Below are 21,618 nucleotides of genomic sequence, written 5' to 3'. Positions count from 1 at the left end.
GGACTAAACCACTACACGACAGCTTCATAAAACGACCCTGCTGGCGCATTTTCATAGTGCCGCTGTACACTGTAAAATAAATTACACCCTTATAAAATAAACAAGGATGTAAATCAAACACACTTACACCCTTTTGGGCGTAAGGGTGTTACACTGTAAAAACAGTTGCACCCTTTAGGGCACATTTTTGCCACAGAACGATAATCGTCATGTCTTGCGTGGCTTTCCTCTCTTTAAGGCTGTGCGCCCGGTACTTCCATGCCACGAACGGCAAAAGCGTTATCAGCGTGACACAGCGTTCTCGACAGGAAAGTAGCAGGCGCAGAGTTTTCAAGAAAGGAAACGCAAACAAGACAGATGACGATTCAATATGTGTGACAAATAAACACCCCAAATGGTGCGACTGATTTTACAGCGTATATATTTTATAGACCGATTTACACCCTTATTCAATTTTAAGGGTGTCCTTTGTTTTACAGTGATAGGCCGACTGCCCGTAGTGGGCGTGTGCCACTCTCTGTGGGGTCAGCACCAGTGTCTGGTGCACGCGCGTCACGATCCTCGCGGGGTCGGTGCACCGAATAATCCGACAGCAACGCGGCAGCAAGCTTCGATCCTCTCGGTTACCGCCAGTGCTCTCAGCCTCACCATCATAGGTATCGAGAACTCACCTTTCCGAGAGGTAGGTCATCGTAGCACACGCTGGTCGGCGCGTTGCTACAGCGAAAGCTGAGGTTATCGAGAGTAGCAGCTCATGTGCCTCGATGCGGTGGCAGTCGGACAGGTATACTCTGATGTGTCACAAAGGTTTCTTCGATTTGTACATCCAAGCCTCGGCGCGTTCGCTGGCAGAGGATGATGGAATCGGGGTAAAGGGTAACTGGCAATCTCAGGGAGAGGACTTTGCCCTGCACTGAACAGTAAGCTTAAATCAAGGCTGATGTCGACCACGCAGAATAGCGGCGTACTGTGCTCTGTGTTTAGCTGACGTGCGAGGTAGTTCATCATAAACAGCTTTATCTTTCCGCTCAGCCTGTTGCGTTTACTGCGAACTTAAATAGAAATTTCGACTTGATATTACACGTGAGCACACCATGTTAGCTAAAGAGGCGTGTTGCTGTCATTATGCAAATACAGTGAAGGTGCAACTGCCGTAACACACCGTGGTGTGCGCATTATACGTTCTCTTACCGTTAGGCGTTAGGATTGACATTAGGTTTCTTGTTAGGCCTATCGGAAACGGACGCTCGGCAGATTCACAGTTACATTTGAAAAAAACATTAATATACTTATTTTGCATTCGCGTCATCAGGGTCGCCAAAACCGGCTCAAACAAGAAAGGTGACAGCGTGGCTGCTCCACAAGCGCGTGTTGCTCCGAACGACAGAGCGTTAACAGTGATAATCCGGTAAAAAAGCAGTCCGAGTCAGAAAGCAAAAGAATGTGCGCCTGATAATACGGTGCACTGACGTCGTCGTACCCGCCATGTTTGGGAACTAGCGCGGTGAGAGCTGCGTCCGTGACGTCACTGATTCAACGTTCGGGTAATGGACGCACCTGCCCGTGTTCCCGTCAGTCACTTAAAAACGACCCCTTGCGCAAGTTTTCCCCATTTTCCTCGGTGTTGCCAGTCAGTCCAATAGCGGTGACATGAATCGACTTCAGTCAGCTCGTTCATATTTTGCAGCAAACCAGCGATGCGACCCCCTGCGCAACAGGACTATGCATCTCGCCAAACAGAGGCACAGTAAGCTTGCTCTCTCTCTCTCTCTCTCTCTCTCTCTCTGTGTGTGTGTGTCTGTCTGTATGTATGTCTGTCTGCGTGCGTGTGTGTGTGGGGGGGGGGGGGGAGGGGGGGGGGGACTCTATCAATCGCTCATCAAGAATTAGGGAGATTCCAGAGGCTTCATTTTGTGTTATCATACAACCATGGTCAGTCGGTCAGCCAGTCAGTCAGTTTTTCCTTTATCCATGGTTTGCAGGACAGCGGTCAGTCATAGTCAGTCAGTCACTAAGTCAGTCACTCAGTCGGTCACAGGCAAGTCACAGTCAGTCAGTCAGTCAGTCAGTCAGTCAGTCAGTCAGTCAGTCAGTCAGTCAGTCGAAAGAACTACCGCCGTGGAAAACAGCACCACAGAGCAGTGACAGTCCCTTGCCCCAACGCGTGCCTGCGCAGGGCTCCCACCAAGGCAGACAACTTCCTCAACACGTGCGTCACCATTGTGGCAGTGCTCATCGTGGTCACGCTAATCGTCATGGGCTTCATCCTGCTCAAGTGCTTCAGCATACAGGAAGTCTGTGAGCACACATGCGCGCCATTTCGCAGTCTCCGATAGCGGCGACACTGTCTCCAACGGCCACTATAGTTTAACAGTGAATGAGGGTAATTTTGCATGCGAGATGAGAAAACTGCCTGGTCGATCAGCCGAAAGGACTGATGTTGCAGTGAGCATTGCACTACTGTTACTGCCAACGAGTCAATGTTATAATTAAATGAATTTAGCAAAAATCCACAAGACGGGAGTCGTCGACAAATGCTCGAAGTACGCACTGCGACTGAACCTGTCTTAATTATACTGTAACCACCGGCATCGTCATGTGCAGTGGCTAATGGAAAATCGCTGTTGAACTGTAGAGACTTCCGCATAGTAGCGTGATGCGCTAGCAGTGTTGTAGAACGCTGAAATTAAGATGTGAGGCATTACCGACATTGTTTTGATGATCGTTGATGAAAAATTAAATGTTCTGCATAAATTTGGGAAGCTAACTTACGAAGAAAAATAATCGCACATCGTTTAAAGCTGCCTTCCTGTACAATCGCTTTCAGGTAACAGGACAATAACGGCCTACGGGGACATGAACACGTCCCTGTCTTGCGAGAGCGACGAATGCAAGGCATACGGTGAGCGTTTGCAACGATTCTCTGTTAGCTACCTAGCAGGAAGGTATTTGCATGATTGTACCATAATGTAGTTCCTTAAAACAAGGATAGCAGTTTGTGTAGTGGCCACTGTGTAGAAACTACAGTTCATAAGAGCACAAGGGCGCAGCAGCCCGAATAAGCCACGGTATAAGCAGTTTTATCATGTAGACCAGCTTATGCATGACCAGAGACGTTCTCACTTGCTCTCACTTGCTTGTGCAGCGTTGACGATGCGCGCCTCCAAGCTGGACTTCCAGGAGGCCTGCGAGGACTTCTACGAGCACGTGTGCGGCGGCTGGACACGCACGGCCAAAGTGGCGCCGGACGAGGTCTTCAAGAGCGTCGCCAGGGACATGCGACGAGCCGTTGAGGACCAGATCTCCGGTGCGTAGCCACCGCTACGAGTGCTACGAATGGATTATTGAACGCTATGAACGAACATAGGCGTTCGGCTCTGTACCCCTACTGTACCGTCTAGCTGCATATTTCTTGTAGCACATGGCTCCCACCGGTAGCCAGCCGCTTCACCGTACTGTGCCCTCATTGCAAACTTCAATACTTTCAGAGATACTGAACAACACCGTGATATCGTACCGAGACCAGACGGCGGCCCAGAAGGCTGCTGCGCTATACCAAGGCTGCATCAACATAGGTACGATAGCACCTCCTCTCAGGTCACGAGCTGGGAAACTCGCTCTTTCCACCCGTGCGTTGGTTCACCTGGGGCAAAGCGTCCCTCACCCTCCCACATGCCCTTCCGCGTTTTGCAGGGTCACAGACAGAGGGGAAGGGGGAGGCACATCAGGCACCTGCCCCCCCCCCCCCTCCGAATTTCTATATACCAGGTCCCCCTCCACGCTTCCCCCTTTCTTCGGTCAAGTGCGTACCCCATCGCCACCCCCCTCCCCTCACCCTTCCCCCCAAAAAATGTCCTGGCTACGCCACTGTCATTCAGGGTGGCATAGAGTCACTGTATTGGCTCCCTTTAGGAAGCAGCCTATGCAGTAACTATAGGGTGGCAAACCGGGCGTTCGTCAGTCGGAGCCCACTACATCATCTTGGTTTCTCTCTCAAACGCTTTTGAAAGCCTAGGCGAACGTTTGCCCTTACCACACTAACTAGCTCGTTGATGTGTGTCAGTCATATCTGTAAAAAAAGTTGTCGCAGTTTCACCTGAAAGGTGAAGCATCAATTGCGATAGCAAATTTGTAGAGCGCTATACGGAGTAATGATATTAGCTTTATCAGCTGTATAAACTTGGACATGCAGCAGCACCGGCAACGCGCAGAACTGTTGTCGACGCCGTCGGCGTTTTGCCCGCGTTCGCTCAAAATGCGTGCGGCGTTGGTGACTGTTGCCGGAGCCTCTGATATAAATAGGCACTTGGTGCCGCAGCTAAACGTCGCCTCCCTTCCCTCCCCCTTCCCCCCCTCCCCCACGGCCTCTCGCGCATCGGAAGAAGGCACGTTTGCTCTACATATATGGTGATTGTAAAGGAGGAAAGAGACGCCTACTTCTGCAGCCCTTAAGGAAGCACGGCGCAGAACGCGCGTTTGTTCTCCGCCGTGCGTTCACTCCCCGTGAAAGAGCGCGTCCTTCGCGCCCTTTCACTCGCACATACAGCGTTCGGCAGCGCGCGGTCACGATTTCATCTCCATTGACGTCATACGGAACCTCACGGCGACGGCGACGGCGACGGCGACGGCGACGGCGACGCCGACGGCAGAAATCTGCTAAAGAGCAGAAGCAAGCGAGCAAAGCGAAGCGCTTATCGTGCTTCTGAGGCTAAATGAGATGTGTTCTACACGCAAAACGTGTAAATGCACAAATCCTGCTACCAATTTTCACGTTTCCTACAAGTCTAGGTCGTAGAAATGCTTGGGCAAAGTGAACTATACTTGAGATTTACACTTCTACTAAGTTAACAGCTCTTACAAGGCGCTGCCATAGAAATGCTCGGTCGAAACCAAACTGTACACCACAGATTCACTCCATTATACCAAGTTGACCTGTTTGTGTACGCCTTCCTCGCGCGCGCCTTCCTTCACGGAGAGCAGACCTGCGCAACAGCAAGGGTACCAAGCCCCTGGAGGACTTGCTGGCGCGTTACGAGCTCGCACACTGGCCCATTGTGAACCGGACGCAGCAGTTCCGCACCTTCCACTTGCTGGGCAACGCCATCCGAGAGTTGCGCCTGGACGCGCTCATCTCGGTCACCGCGCACCTCGACTACCACAACAGCGAGCGCTACATCCTCTACGTAAGTGCCCCCTCCCCCAACCATTTTATTTAGCTACGGTCACGAACGTCCTGCTGGTTCTGGCAAGCACTTGTTTTAATGCGAAAGCATTATATGGCTCATGAGGCGGAAAATCCGGCGTACTCGGCGTCGGCGTGACCACACGATGGTCTAAAAATTCGAAGGAGCTCAAGCGAGCCAATCGAGGCCGTTGATGACGTCAATTAAGCCAAAGTTAATTAAGGCAGGTTAATTTAACATGGAATTCATTACGGCGCTCGATCCCATGGCCATTGGTGGGAGTCAAACCCACGACCCCCCGCCCCCTTTGGTGGTCGCGATACTTTTGCATTCATCCATATAAGGATAATTAAGTGCCTCTTGAATTTTCTGTTGGTCCTGAGCCTTTTAGTATAGTACAGGGGAAAAAATTCACCGACGATTCAGGTAGTCACTAGTGCGAAATTTGAGCGCAGCTGTTGAGGTGTTTTGAATTCGCTTTGTATTGCATGAGGCACATAAGTCGAATCTGAACGGCAGAGTGCTCTTGGTGGCAGCGCTGAGCCCCCTGCTCGTGCAGCTTGTTTAGCAGCAACGGCAGACGAACCACTTGCACCGGTTGCGCCGCTCATTGTTCAGAGAACACGGGCGCGTGCAACTCCCGCGGAGTGCATTCGTTAGCGGAGGCGGCGCAGGCGAAGTAGCGCATGCGCAGTGGTCGTGCGGCACTCCCCTTCTCATCCTTTCGCCATACTCTCCTTATCTTCTTTCCGCCTCGCGCTCTCTTTGCTATCGCCTTCTTTCATCCCCCGCTGCGCTCATTCGCTCAGTAACGAGGGACGACGCTCAAACCAGGAACTGGCCCCTAAGAGCTTCGCTCTAAAATTGAGCCGCAGATAACTGCGGGCCACGAATTGAGGTGGCTCAAAAATGTTCAAAAAGGAATGTTAATTCCTTATCCTGCCCACACTCCTACACACTAACGACGTCAAAGGGTTTTTTGTTTGCAAACATTAAGCTTGTCTAAAATGCTTGCTGCCGATAATTAGCGTGTGCACGTGCTTCGAGTCGGTGATTCAGTGCAAAACAGCAAAATGACTCACTGTACAACAAATCGATATTTAATTTATCAGACTCTTTTTTTCCATAGAACTCGCTAGAAAGCATCGTCATGTCACCTGGACTTTCAATTGGAGTCTGTGGAAGCACCTAACCTATAACTTTGGCGCATTTATCGACAGTCCGTCATTATTCGTGCCTGTCGGAGGCACTCATCATTATCATCAGCAGCCTATATTTATGTCCACTGCAGGACGAAGGCCTCTCCCTGCGATCTCCAATTACCCCTGTCTTGCGCTAACGTATTCCAACTTGCGCCTGCAAATTTCCTAACTTCATCACCCCACCTGGTTTTCTGCCGTCCTCGACTGCATTTCCCTTCTTTTGGTATCCATTCTGTAACTCTAATGGTCTTATCCATCCTACGCATTACATGGCCTGCCCAGCTCCATTTCTTCCGCTAGAATATCGGCTATCCCCGTTTGGTCTCTGATCCACGCCGCTCTCTTCCTTCTCTTAACGCTAGAGCTAACATTTTTCGTTTCATCGCCCTCTGTGCGGTCCCTAACTTGCTCTCGAGCTTCTTTGTTAATCTGCACGTTTCTGCTCCATATGTTAGCACCCGTAGAATGCAATGATTGTAGACTTTTCTTTTCAACGACAGTGGTAAGCTCCCAGTCAAGATTTGATAGTGCCTGCCGTATGCACTCCAACCCAATTTTATTCTTCTGTAAATTTCTTTCTCATGATCAGGGTCCCTTGTGAGTAATTGACCTAGATAAACGTAGTCCTTTAGAGACTCTAGAGGCTGACTGGCGATGCTGAATTCTTGTTCCTTTGTCAGGCTATTGAACATTATCGTTGTCTTCTGCATATTAATCTCCAACCCCACTCTTACACTTTCTTGGTTAAGATCCTCAATCATTTGCTGTAGGTCGTCCCCACTGTTGCTGAATAGGACCATGTCATCTGCAAACGGAAGGTTGTCGAGATATTCGCCATTGATCCGCCCTCCTAAGCCTTCCCAGTGTGAGCTTGAGTAGTTCTTCTAAGCATGCAGTGAATAGCATTGGAGAGAATGCGTCTCCTTGCCTGACCCCTTTCCTGATAGCTAACTTTCTACTTTTCTTGTGGAGAACGAAGGAAGCTGTGGAATCCTTTTAGATATTTGACAAGATATCCACGTATGCCTCTTGTACTCCTTGATTACGCAATGCCTCCATGACTGCTGGTATCTCTACTGAATCAAAATCAGAGGCATCACCCTGAGGTATACATTCATTTCACGAAGTGACCACTGTCAGCCCTGTGTAAACTATTACAGAGGTGGAAAAATATTGTTCACATCCATTCAAGCAATGCAAAAAAAATTCGGCAGAGACACTTGAGACTGCTTACGTGTAGGAATGTGAAAGCATTATACCGTTTGTAGACCTCGGAACACCATGAGCGCGCTAATTGCACGCATTAACGCGCTCATGATCACATGCACTAGACACACCTTTAGTCAGCCAGAACCGTGGAGCCGCCGCGGCGTCCTGAAAGCGTGCTCGCCTCGCTCCTTGGAGGCCCGGGTTCGATTTCCACACAGACCAAAATATACCAATTTTCTTTTGAAAGCCATTCATTTCCTTCGTCTACAGGAGCCTCCCTGAGAAATCTGACGTCAATCCGAGCATGTTTGACGTGCTTTTACCCTTTGAGCAGTCGGCCATCGCGTAATGGGGCGTATAATGTAAAAATACCATACAAAGCACGGAAACTGCTTCACAGTTTTTGGTATCTAGTAATGGAGACAAATATTTTCATGCTCCGGTAACATACGCAATCTTGAAAAGCCTCTATGCTTGCTTGCTCTGGTAAGTCTGCCAATTTCGTGTCGATATCTAATTCGCTTAAAGGAAAATTTTAGCGTAAACGTTTAGAGAAAACTGTTTACAAAATCCCTTCATTCTCTATAATATAACAACTCCAAAGGCAAGGCAGAGATGCCTCAAACCCATATATTTCGGCATTAAGTATCTCTCAGTTCGGCAGATCATTTGCTAAAACCGCCTCTAACGCAAACATGTCATGCTATTATATTATCGCTTATATCTTTGCAACAATGCGGGAAAACTGAAGAGGGTGCGCTAGCAGAAAAAAAAGTATGCAGGAAGTCACGTGGCATTTTTTCACTGTATAGCGGCCATGTTGGGTCACAACGGCGGCTTTGTGTCCAGGATTGCGACACACGCCCCAACGGCGTGTGTCCAGGATTGCGTTAGTCTCCGTGTTTTGTTCCGCTGTGTTATCTATACCGTGCTCTCCCAGCTGTTGTAGTGGCCAGGTGAGACTGGAAGAAGTACAAAGAGGGAAACGAGCATGCATGCAACGCCGTACACCACGCGCCACGCCACGGACGAAGGACGACCTGGGAATATATTTCCCGTCTCCGGTGGATTCACGCTGACGTGTCATAACAGACTGAAACCGCTAACATATTTGCATGTTCTAGCGTTTACATCTCCGAGCGTCCTGCACAACACTCAAGTCCCGCTGTTTTATCCCTTTCGTCTCCTTCTTTCACTCGACGAGGAAATGCACTTTAGTTCTTATTAGCCAATGACCATCTTCGACCAGTTCGCCACCGGGCACCGCCTCTAATGTCGCCCGATCACCCCCGCACACAAGGCAATGGTGACACCTTGGGAACCAAACGTTGACGTGTTTCCCACGGAAATGCTCGACGCTGGTCCCCTTGCAAGAATTAGTAGCCTCACCGTGACGATCATTTCGCGGAAGCCACCATTTCCAAGGGAGGGCGGTGGCTGTTGTCTCGGAAGGGGGACTCCGGACTTGGCGCGTCACAGGATCGGCGCCGGGCCTCGTCGTAGTTCGGGCGGGCGCTGGTGCTTCACGGAAACTCACCAAGATGGACGTTGCCGTTTTAGCTACGCACGAGGCCGATGACCCATTGCAGCCTGGGGACTAATTGCTCATCCATAAGTCCCAGGTGACGGTCACGCTACCCGGCCGCGAGAAACGACAAGCGTGATGAGCACTTCATAGCTTCACGTCTGTTGATGAGGCCTCCTTTGTCCCGAAGGAGCGCCAGACACAACAGTTCTCGTATCACACTCCGGAGGCCTGAGTACGACTCCCACCCAGACCGAAATGTACCAAATTTTCTTTTCCAAGCCATTGATTTACTTTGTTTACAGGAACCTCTCTAAGAAATTTGACACCAATCAGAACATTTTTTTTTTTTTACTTTTTGCGCCGTCGGCCACTTTTGGTACGATATTTCGGTCACGCCGACAGATATTCGCGTAATGAGGCGTATATGCTTTCGCATTAAAACAAACAAGCAATACTCGGTGTTTGACAAAAATTGGTAAAGAAAAAACTGTATTTGACGGAATATTCGTGATGAAAAGCTCAGCGTAAATGAACAGCAAGTGTAGTCAATGTTTGAAGAAACGGCGGATACTACAGTAAGTCAGAAAGTAAAATTGCACTCAATTTGTCGAGCTATACCGAAGTAACCCTTACTATATAACATCAGTCAACCTGTTCCGCATTTCACAATGGGTACATGAACTCGATGGTTTACACAGGAACGTGGCCACTTCCTCAGATACTTTATTCTCGGCCTTGATTTTTACTACCAGAAATACTGAACACCGTGATACAATGAAACCAGGCGGCGGCCGAGAAGTGCGCATGAATGTGCACTTCTATGGGCCTCATGAATGAGCCCAATCCAAGCAAGCAATGCACGTACTCATAACGTGAACATTCGTCTGAACGTCGATGGGCAAGGGAACTTGAGACCCAATACGCGCGAGTGGAGGAATCACCAGACACCTGTGTAGCGGGGTTACACAAGTGAGAGAAAAGGAAAGGCAATCGCGCGTTTACGAAGGAAAGAATAAAACGCGCTTTTTCGCAGTCTGTCGATCCAACGAAAGGGAACGCGCTTCGTGAGTGATAGGTGCACGATAGCCTTCATGTTTTCGTACTAGACAGAAAATCTACAAGGAGGTGAGGTATCCACGCAAGGCTGGACACACGCAGATCGGGCAGGCCTCGTTCGGCGTCGAGACCCTGGTGCTTCGAGGCCGCTACCGGACTCCCTTCTTCCGCATCTTGCACCGGTACAAGCTGTACATCTACCGCTGCGCCCTGCTGCTCGGCGCCAACGTGGCTGCCGCCGACATCGTGAACGACATCGTCAACTTCGAGGCAAAGCTCGCCTACGTGAGTGTATATGGCGCTGAATGCGCGTGCACGTGATACGTGCGCAGCACGCAAGCGCTTTGCGGAACGTGGCGGCGCGTGTCACGACCCGTTCGCATCGCATCTTTGTTTCAGGGAGCTTCACCGCAACACAACGTGGGATAGCCAGCTTACAAAGACCAAGCTTACACCGATCCCCTTAAACTCAGCTTCACTTTTAAACAGAAATGCATTGCTGGGAAGACGTTTTTCCAGGGGCAATACAAGTCGTCTTATATTAAAATGTGAGGGCACTAGCACCTTTTTTTATTGTTTTATTAATTGTTTGCTATTGCCCCGACGCGCGCGCGTGTCCAAGACGCATTAGGCAGGCGAAGTCCCAATTTGACCTGCAGTAGGGACAGGCGCGGATCCAGGGGGGATGTCCGGATGTCCTGACCCCCCTCTCAAATTTCTGCATCGCCCCCTCGCTGACAGGGGGATGGCCCTGTCGCAAAAAAAAAAAATATGGCCACCAGCATTCTTCAAAAGTATTTTTCGCGAGTACCAGTGGTATCAGCCATGTAGAAGTAAAGCTAGCGCGCTCACAAGCTTAGTTGGATTCCGTAGGCGTGTGGCCTCGCGAAGTTGCCGTAGTTATTTTTTCTCATGAACACCTTGGACCTCCTGGCGCCTGGCGTGCCTTACTTGTTCCGTCGGTGGCGTCGATTAACGAGGGGACGTCCCTTTTGCCAAACACGCCGAGGTCCGCTCGAGCGCCTTCGCGCCTCATTAACTTAGTTTCCCCTTGGGGTGTCAACGGTTGCCTCATTGGCTGTCATCGGTTCCGCGACCAACCTGCTTAATGAAAGAGATCTCTTGCTGAAGTGTTCGTATATAAATAATAACAACTAACAGCTAAACTAAGAACTACGCATAGGCAACTTTTTTTAACTGTAGCACTCATTGTGATCACAGTTACACGTTGACAATATCCAGTACGAGCACAGTACCGTTCGTACGCTACAAGTTTTTCATTGTAACTTCGCAGTTTTATTGTCGTACATTAAGCATAGGAGGCTCAAGCCCGCCGGATCCGTTTATCTGAGTGGGCGTTCTCGCGGAGCGGGGCGAAGCCTCGAGCCGCGGCTGCGAAGTGGGGGAGCATGACGTCAGCGGCCAACGCCAGCGCGCGGGCCTAGGATGGCGTCTCGTGGTCAGAGAAACGGGAGCAGATGCGCGCCTTGTGTAAAAGGATGGCGTCGCGTGGGAAACAAAACATGAAGACTCTGGCTCGCGCTCTCGCCTACTATGCCACATCGTTATTCTTGTAGGTGGCGTCATGAGTCTTCATACGCGGTGATTCGCATATCGTAAACAACCAGCGTAGTGGTTGCTGCGTTGGAGCGGAGCGTTACGCCCGTATGCAAGAACGTTCCTCTAGTCAACACACCAACACGACTCAGGAGAGAAGATGGCACCGCCATCCCACCGCAGAAGTGGTCACTGAGCTTCATGATCATTCACGAGAATTCATGAGAATTGTCGCGTCTTTATTCTCGATTATTCTGCGCAGTACGACAATTGAAATTTGGAGTCGGATATCTCGGAGCACGGACACGCTAGAATAATTCTTGCGACTGATACTGTGTAGAAACTCGACTGTTTCTAAGTTTTCAATACAAATATACCCTCTTACTGCAGTCAACAAAAAATAATTGTTCAATTTTAGTTAATTGGGCTGCTCACAGCGATAACTATCACCTCAATTTGTGCCCCCCTAGCCACATAACTTATTTGCACAGGTGGTGTTCGCGTGCCTCCCAGTGCCTAACCTTAAGAAAACCATAAAGCTTAGTTTTGAACACCCTGTATTATCAGGCGCAGCTGCCAAGCACATGGCTGTATTGGGTAACGTCCTTTTCCTATAAGCTCGGAGAAACCGATACCTGGCTTCGCTACAGGTCTTCTTCCTCTTTCTGGGGTTTTACGTGCCAAAACCAGTTCTGATTATGAGGCACGCCGTAGTGGAAGGCTCCAAATTAATTTTGACCACGTGGGGTTCTTTAACCTGCACTACAATGCAAGAACACGGGCGTTTTTGCATTTCGCCTCCATCGAAATGCGGCCGCCGCGGCCGGGATTTGATCCCGCGATCTCGGGCTCAACGCCTGAGCTGAGCCACCACGGAGGGCTACAGGTGTTGCTTTAGCCGTATAAAACGCGGGTTTATCGTGAGGAAAAACAGTAAATTTCGGTAAATAAGAAAGGCTACTATCATCATCATCATCATCTTTGACAGAAGCTGAACCCTCCCTCAGAAAAAACCTGGATCCGCCCCTGAGTAGGGAGCCTACATGCAAGCGCTTGCATGTAGGCTCCCTAACCTGCCAAGTATGCGAGCGCCATATGGATAGCATTTTTGCAAGTAAATTACCCGAGCACACCGGGTTGGGATGGTAGAAATGCTGGAAAAGGCGTTTGTGTTTGAGTTTCCTCGTAACAGAATTCTGTTTTCTCGTACATTCAAATTACAATCCGACGCCACCATGTCTTTGGGTTGTGGTTAAGTCGTACTTTACCATTTTGCTTACGGATTTCACTATGAGAAATTCAATTTTTGTTCACCAAAACCCTGCACCACGTGGAAGGCCTGCGCGGTCGAGGTGGTTGGGGCTGACTTTCCCGCCACGGACGCCGACTATGTATTGTCTTGGTACCGCAACTCAACGTATACGCAACGTGACTCCGTAGATGCATATAGCAGGTCCCGCAAAACTGGTGGTGCAATATGGCTGGATTCCTGCAGCGTTGCTTTTGCTGGATGTCTGGAGTGTTCATGCACGCACACGGCAAACTGCGTGTGTGACTCGCTCACGTACTATAAGGATAAGAAAGTCTGGAGCATTAAAAAAATATCCTTCAATGAGAATCATTATATTCTATCGTTCATCTAGAGAAATGGGAAATCGCAAAAGGGTCACTTGATACGAAATGCTCTAAGGCCAACTGCAACGAAATATTACTTCGTTAAACTGGTTATAAAGGAGTAATTTACCCTACCGAAGCGATGCTGGCTAAGCTGCAAGGTAGGTAATTGTACAATTTTTATTGCGATAGCAATTATATGGGCACTCCAAAGCGGATTTCTGCCGTCGGCGTCGCCGTCGCCGTGAGGTTCCGTATGACGTCAACGGCGATGAAATCGTCGCCGCGCTCCGGACACTGTATGTGCGAGTGAAAGGGCGCGAGGGACGCGCGCTTTCACGGGGAGCGAACGCACGTCGGAGAGCAAACGCGCGTTCTGCGCCGTGCTCCCTGGAGGGCTGCAGAATTGTGCAGAATTGAGCGTCTCTTTTCTCCTTTCCATGTATAGAGAGCAAACGCAACTTTTTCCGTCGCGCGAAATGCTGTGGGAGGGGGGGGGGGCGAGAGGGAGGGCGGGGAGGCGACGTTCAGCTGCGGCACCAAATACGTACTTATATAAAAACACCGCGCGCGTTCGGTGCGAACGCGGGCAAAACGCCCACGGCGTCGACAACAGTTCTGCGCGTTGCTGGTGCTGCTGCCTGTCCAAGTTTATACAGCTGATAAAACTACTATCCTTAAACCAAAGGTTGCTGAGATATTCGCCGTTGATCCTCACTCCTAAGTCTTCCCAGTCTAAGAGCTTGAATACTTCTTCTAAGCATGTAATGAGTAGCATTGGAGAGAATGTGTCTCCTTGCCTGACCTCTTTCTTGATCGGTGACTTTCTACTTTTGCTGTGGAATCGTTATAGATATTTGCCAAGATATTCACGTATGCATCCTGCACTCCTTGATTACGCAATGCCTCTATGACTTCTGGTATCTCTACTGAATCGAATGCCTTTTCATAATTTATGAAACCCATATAGAGAGGTCGATTCTACTCCGCAGATTTCTCAATTACCTGATTGATGAGATGGATATGATTCATCGTAGAATGTCCCTTCCTAAAGTCAGCCTGTTCTCTTGGTTGGTTGATGTCAAGTGTTGCCCTGATTCTATTGGAAATTATCTTGGTGAATTTTTTATACAATACTGAAAGCAAGCTAATGGGTCTATAATTCTTCAATTCTTTAACGTCTCCCTTCTTATGGATGAGTATACTGTTGGCGTTCTTCCAGCTTTCTGGCACATTTGAAGTCGTGAGGCATTGCGTATAAAGGGCCACAAGCTTTTCAAGCATGATATTACCTCCATCTTTAATTAAATCGACTGTTATTCCATCTTCTCCAGCAGCGTTTCCCCTGGTCATGTCTTTCCCCTATGGTCACTGCACTTCACCCTACCTAACACTTCTACATCCTCATTATGCTGGGATCGGCAGAGAGTATGAAATCTATTCCATTCCTTGTTTCACCATTAGGGCTTTTCCAGGTCCACTTCCTGTTGCTGCGCTTCCTGGAGGAGGTATTCATTATTCGGAGCCTATTCCTTTCCGCGAATTCTACCAAAATCTCTCCTCTAGTGTTCCTAGAATCGATGCCGTAGTTGCCAATTGCTTGTTCACCAGCCTGCCTTTTCCCCACGTTTGCATTGAAGTCACCCATGACTGCTAATTCAACATCTTCATAAAACCGTTATATTTCTTCATTGTCGTGAGTGGAGGTTGGGGCGTAAGCCTGCACTACCTTCATTCTATACCTCCTATTCAGCCTTATTACGGCGACTGCTACCCTCTCACTAATGCTGTAGAATTCATCAGTGTTGCCCGCTATGTACTTATGGACTAGAAGCCCTACCCAAAATTCTCTCTTATCTGGAAGACTTCTAACCTCAGTAAGGCCAATAATATCCCAGGCAATGCCTGATAATTCCTCCAATAGCCCTGCTAAGCTAGCCTCACTCGAGAGTTTGCGCAACGGTAGTTGCTTGGCTCAAACGTGCCCAGCACCTACCGTTAGACGTCGGACCCAACAGCTAGCGTTAGACGTCGCTGGCTGGCTCCGGAGGGCCCCGGAAGCTGCCGTTCCCGCGTTCTAGACAAGGTTGCTCACGTCTGTACATTCTGGCGGAAAGTGTATGTTTATCAACCACCAATGTCACAACCTTTGGCTCATGCAAATTTCATGTTTATGCGCTACGCCGCTCGCAAGCTATGCCGTAATGCAAACACCAAATCGGATGCCTCGTGTCAGGCGTTTAATCAAACTCGTCGCGAGGACGAAGCTCATGTGTGGCGTTTGTCGATGGTGATGATAGCTGTATGCGCAGAGATATACAATCTAGCTGAGATACATATCTAACTACATTTAGGGATTTCGTACGTCTTGCGTGTCGATGGCACACGGCCATTCTGGAGGATTGGCCAAGAATGGGCACACAACACACACACACACACAGAGAGAGAGAGAGAGAGAGGTGCGTTTACTGGCGCAGCTCTGGCAGTCAGTATACAGAGGTTATATAAGCCCCTTTGCAAGTACTTGCAATCGTCTTACCCTCCGGGTATACCGAGATACCGATTGACCCAGCAGCAGCAGCGCCAAACCCGGGAGGTTGGACGTGGAAAACTTTACTTCAAAACACCAAGGGCGTTGTGTTCTTTGTACCTGACGGTCTGGGAGTCCGTCGTTGGAATGTTCTCACTTTTATTGCCGGTGGATTAGCAATTTATATGGACACTCAAAAGCAGATTTCTGCCGTCGGCGTCGCCGTCGCACGTCCGCCGTGAGGTTCCGTATTGACGTCATGGAGATTGAAATCGTCGCCGCCGCGCCGCCGAACGCTTGTATGTGCGAGGTGAAAGAGGCGCGAGGGACACGTCTGGGTCGTCGTTGAATGTTCTCAATTTTTTAACGCGACAGCGTTAAGTGCCCCGTGTCGCAGAAAAACCGGCGTCGGCGACCGGCGTCGGCGTGCGATGTCGGCGCGGTGACGGAGAAATCATCCCCAACCACCTCGACCGCGCAGGCCCTCCACGTGGTGCAATGTTTTGGTGAACAAAAATTGAATTTCTCACAGTGAAATCGGTCAGAAAAATGGTAACGTACGACTTTACCATTCGGCGTCGGATTCGCCGTCGGATTGTTTACCATTCGGCGTCGGATTGTAATATGAATGTACGAGAAAACCTAATTCTGCTACGAGGAAACTCAAACACAAACCCCTTTTCCAGCATTTCTATCAGACCTACAGCCGCGTTCGGGTACTTGCGAAAATGATATCCAGATGACACTCGCATCCTCGGCAGGTCAAATTGGGACTTCGCCTGCTAATGCGCTTTGGACACGCGCGCGCGTCGGGGCAATAGCAAACAATTCATAAAATAATAAAAAAAGGTGCTAGGGCCTTCACCATTTTAATATAAGACCACTTATTGCCCCTGGAAAAACATTATTCCAGCAATGCATTTTTGTTTAAAAGTGAAGCCGACTTTAAGGGGATCAGTGTAAGCTTGGTCTTTGTAAGCTGGCTTTCCCACGTTCAGTATTGCAGGGAATGAAACCTACTTGCCGGATGCGAATGATGCGATGCGAACGGGTCCCGATAACGCTATCGCGTTCTACTCTTAAAGGCTCTTACTCTTAAGCGTCCTCCAACTTTTTTTTTTTCATTGGCATACTTCTGCGAAAGAGTTTTGTCTACAGGCATATCCTGGTTCACTAACTACCGTGCAGCACAAACGAGGGAGAATGCAAGCACGTGCATAACTAGTGGATTTTGTCATATAAACAAGGAGGTTAAAGAATTGCATATCAGATATGCAAAGGGATGCTGCAAAGGAATATAAGACCACTTATTGCCCCTGGAAAAACATTATTCCAGCAATGCATTTTTGTTTAAAAGTGAAGCCGACTTTAAGGGGATCGGTGTAAGCTTGGTCTTTGTAAGCTGGCTTTCCCACGTTCAGTATTGCAGGGAATGAAACCTACTTGCCGGATGCGAATGATGCGATGCGAACGGGTCCCGATAACGCTATCGCGTTCTACTCTTAAAGGCTCTTACTCTTAAGCGTCCTCCAATTTTTTTTTCATTGGCATACTTCTGCGAAAGAGTTTTGTCTACAGGCATATCCTGGTTCACTAACTACCGTGCAGCACAAACGAGGGAGAATGCAAGCACGTGCATAACTAGTGGATTTTGTCATATAAACAAGGACGTTAAAGAATTGCATATCAGATATGCAAAGGGATGCTTATTGCTAAAAATGATGTATCCACAGCAGTCGGGAGTAACGTTACAAAAAGGACAGTTCCACGTCTATCGTCAATGGAGCCAATTATGTACAGACTGCTCACATACGATATCTTAAAAAAAACCCGGACTTGCTCTGGCGAGTCTACAAATTTCGTCTTCATATCTAAATTGCATTATAAACAACACTAATGTAAGAATTTACAGAAAATCATTTTTAAGATTCCTTCCTATCCTTTAACATAACAACTCACACGCAAGGCAAATATGCCTGAAACTATATGTTTCGAAGCAAAACGTCAATCAGTATGGTCGGCATAGGGGGGTCGCTTGCTTAAAAAAAAAAAGTCGCACTTTCGCCCGAAAGGCGCAGCATCAATTGCGATAGCAAATTAGTAGAGGAGGGGGAAGAAACTTTATTTAAGGCCAGCACTAAGGCCCAGTAAAGAAGAGCGCTTGCTCCGCTAAGGCCCGTTGAGTAAGTGGTTCTTGAGGGAAAGGGAAAGGTTGGCGCTATCTTCTGCAGCCCTTGAGGGAGCACGGCTCAGCGCCAGGCCCGTTGATGATCGGCCGAGTCTGAGTGAAGAGGGAGAGAGAGAGATTGTGGTTGTGAAGAGGAAGAGGCGCTATTCCTCTTCACAACCACAATCTCTCAACTCGGACTCGGCGAGTGAAGCCAATCACTCCAGGATGGAGGGGGAGGAGGGGGGAATAAGGAGAGGTAATGGCAGTGTTACATGAGTACAGGATGTGTTCTGTATCTGCATACGGAGTAGGGATAGTAGTTTTATCAGCTGTATAAACTTGGACGTGCAGCAGCACCATCAACGCGCAGAATTGTTGTCGATGCCGTCTGCGTTTTGCCCGCGTTCACGCCGAACGCGTGCGGCGTTGGTGACTGTTGCCGGTGCCTCTGAGGGCGGCTCGGAGGTTTTCGACGAGATCAGAACGAGACACTCGTCGAGCAGCGTCGGAAGTCTTTACCACCTTCTCACCTCGCAACGGTAAGTGGTAAGTGGTTCTTGAGGGAAAGGGAAAGGTTGGCGCTATCTTCTGCAGCCCTTGAGGGAGCACGGCTCAGCGCCAATCACCTCGCAACGTTTTTATATAAATACGCATTTGGTGCCGCAGCTAAACGTCGCCTCCTCTCCCTCCCTCCCGTCCCCCCACGGCCTTTCGCGTGACAGTAGTAGTCGCGTTTGCTCTCCGCCGTGCGTTCGCTGCCCGTGAAGGCGCGCGTCCCTCGCGCGCCTTCACGGGCAGTGAACGCACGGTGACGGCGACGGCAGAAATCCGCTTGGAGTGTCCATATAGTTGCTATCGCAATAAAATGGGGCCAGCTTCACACTAGTGGTGCGGAGCCTGAGAAAACAGCGAAGCTGGCGGCCTTTCCCTATAGCTTTAATTTGGTTCTCGCTTAGCTTTAACTTGGTTCTCTGTTAGCTTTAACTTGGACTTTTCATTAGCTTTAATTTTGTTCTCTCTCGAGCGTCGTCGTCTCGAGAGAGAACACAGCTGTCACGTTGACGCCCCTGGACGGCGGCGCTGTCCAGCCGTCCGTCCGTCCGCTGGTGTCACGCAAGTCACATGACCAGGAGAGGATGAGAGCTGCACCGGGGGAGGGCAGGTCATGTGACCAGCAGAGGAGAGGCGCACTGGGGCAGGAGGCGACGAATGAGATGGTGCGCGCTGGGGGGAGGCGACCAATGAAAGGCCGCGCTGGGCGCGATGAGGAGACGCGATGGTTTTATAGTCCGACGTAGCGTAAGCGCGCCCGCGCGCCCGCACACGCGTTCGTTGGCGAAACAAGAACGCCTATAGTTCGACGCACTGGCGCAGTCAACGTAGCCAGACGCGGCCAACGCGCTGCAGAATCTGAGATGAGTTCTGCAAAAATATGCAGAACTCATCTCACGAAGAATGTTGACGTTAATGCTATTCGCATTGAAGCAATGTCGCGACTACTTGTGTAGCGATTGCCAAATTATTCCCTTTATAGTCGACTTTGTTTTTTTTTTCCTTGTTTTTTTTTTTAATTTTCCGTTACCGACGTCGTTTTCGCTTCTCTGTAGGTCAAAGCTCCTTTCTCACAATGCACGCTCTGGTCCCATTCTGTTCATTTCACTTCTTTCTCCACACTCGGCTGCTTCAGATGCCGGCTTTTTCGCTTCTACGTAGCTGATATCTGTTTCTGTTGCCGACTTCATTTCTTGACTCTTGTCCTGCTTCTCTACCCGGGTACCTACCCTGTACACACATCCATCCTGGAGGACTCGACAATGATGTTCACGCGTCTAGCGTCACACGCCCACTTGCACATACCCAATGGCCCAAGTTGTCTACTCGCAAGTTATCTATTCGGGCACACACTCAGAAGCCAAAGTTGGCGTGAAATAGGTTAGATGCCCACGGTCATACCGAAAAGTACGTGAAGTTCCCAAAGAATGCTAATCTCATTAAAATATCTATTTTTGCGAGCCTTTCACGACGCATTCTTTCTCGTATTTTGAACGTAAAAGTTTGCACCGACTCTGCTCTATATCGACATTATCTGGGAGAGAGGGAGAGAAAACTTTAATGAAAAGCATGGCTCAGTGGCCTATAAGCAGGGGTGAGAGTCAATGGTGGGATCACAAAATAAACAAAATAACCAAAGAAATAGTAAAAGGGAAAACGCGTTCATAAACTGGCGGCCGAGCCATCTTCGCGCACAACGTCCCATGGAGAGTTGACAGTTCGCCGGGCGTCGACCTGAGGGGGTGGCGTGGTCCATGCCTCCAGTGAGGTAATGCCGCGTTCCTTGTGTTTTATTGCGATAGCAATTATATGGACACTGCAAGCGGATTTCTGCCGTACGGCGTCGCAGTCGCCGTGAGGTTCCGTATAAAGTCCAAGGGCGATAAAATCGTCGCCGCGCGCCGTATGCGCAAGTGAAAGCGCGCGGCGGACGCGCGCTATCACGGAGAGCGAACGCACGGCGGAAAGCAAACGCGACTTCCGTCCCGCTAAAGGCCGTGGGGGTATGGGAGGGAGGAAGGTGGGGCGACGCTGTGCTGCGGCACCAAATGCGTTTATAGCAACCGGGTGCAAGGGGAACTGGCCACTCAATCTTCCACGCGAAAGGAGGAAAGCGAGAAGGCAGCGTGGGAGGGAGGGGGCGCAGCTTCTACTCTGCCAACAACTGCGCTTGTACTTTGCCCGGCTGCGGCGGTCGCGCGCACCGTCTCTTAAAAGCGATCTCCACACGGCTCTGACCTTTGTATGCGCTGTGCATTCGCCGCTCTGTTTCCGTTTAAGCGATAGACCGCACGAACCTTCGCTCGCTGCGGCGGCTGCGCTTGCTGCCAGCGTTTTGACATTCGTTGTCTGCGGTCATTAAGTGTGATCTATTCATGTGTGCTTGTGCGCGCTGACACCACGCTTGTTAATTCAGTTAGTAAGCGAATGTGTCCAAGTTTATGCAGCCGATAAAACTACTACCCCTACTCCGAATAGCTCTGTATACTAATTTGCTATCGCAATTGATGCTTCGCCTTTCGGGCGAAACTGTGACATTTTTTCTCTTACTATAGCGAGACCGGGTCAGTGCCACTATATATAAGGTGCCTGACTCTCACACGATGTTGCCCGTATAATTTCGCGTCGATAACATCGCGTTCACCTCTGTCTCTTCCTCCACCTCGATGCCCAGGCATTGCCTCTGATGACCTCGCGTTATCCTTGAAGCGGCAGGCGCGCGCCGCTCATCTTCGGTAGGGTGGCTAGAAATAGTTTAGTTAAGCCTAGAGTTCTCGAGCTAGTTTTAGCCACGCTATCTTCGGTGATGGCTGCGCCCGTCCTAGTCTTGTTCGTCAGGACTTCACTGCGCGCCTTCGGCTCCCGTTTTGCTTGCAGTTTGAGTCAGTTGTGATCGGCCTGAAAATTCAACGTCACTGAAGTCCGGGCAAACGCTCCAGCTCGCTTCCCCTCGTCGAGCTAATTGCCCTCCTCTACGAGAAAACGTCACCGCTGTGGCCCTTACCACGTCCTGAGCT

The 21,618-nt window shown here is 49.6% G+C and overlaps 1 protein-coding gene across 1 annotated transcript in view; it reads left to right on the top strand.

Annotated features, from left to right (window-relative positions):
- Window positions 1–1,574: 1,574 nt before the first annotated feature.
- Window positions 1,575–21,618, top strand: part of LOC125944424 (neprilysin-1-like) — a 29,474-nt gene continuing 9,430 nt past the window's right edge. Inside the window, exons 1-7 of the mRNA XM_049664899.1 lie at window positions 1,575–1,747; window positions 2,177–2,298; window positions 2,828–2,902; window positions 3,146–3,307; window positions 3,489–3,575; window positions 4,981–5,183; window positions 10,281–10,463. Of these exons, the coding sequence (XP_049520856.1) occupies window positions 1,698–1,747; window positions 2,177–2,298; window positions 2,828–2,902; window positions 3,146–3,307; window positions 3,489–3,575; window positions 4,981–5,183; window positions 10,281–10,463 (882 nt within the window). The 5' untranslated portion in view covers window positions 1,575–1,697. The remainder of the gene's footprint in view (window positions 1,748–2,176; window positions 2,299–2,827; window positions 2,903–3,145; window positions 3,308–3,488; window positions 3,576–4,980; window positions 5,184–10,280; window positions 10,464–21,618) is intronic.

The sequence above is a fragment of the Dermacentor silvarum genome, chromosome 3 (assembly GCF_013339745.2).
Source record: "Dermacentor silvarum isolate Dsil-2018 chromosome 3, BIME_Dsil_1.4, whole genome shotgun sequence".
Taxonomy (NCBI): Eukaryota; Metazoa; Arthropoda; class Arachnida; order Ixodida; family Ixodidae; genus Dermacentor; species Dermacentor silvarum.
This window is presented reverse-complemented; position numbering and strand designations above follow the sequence as displayed.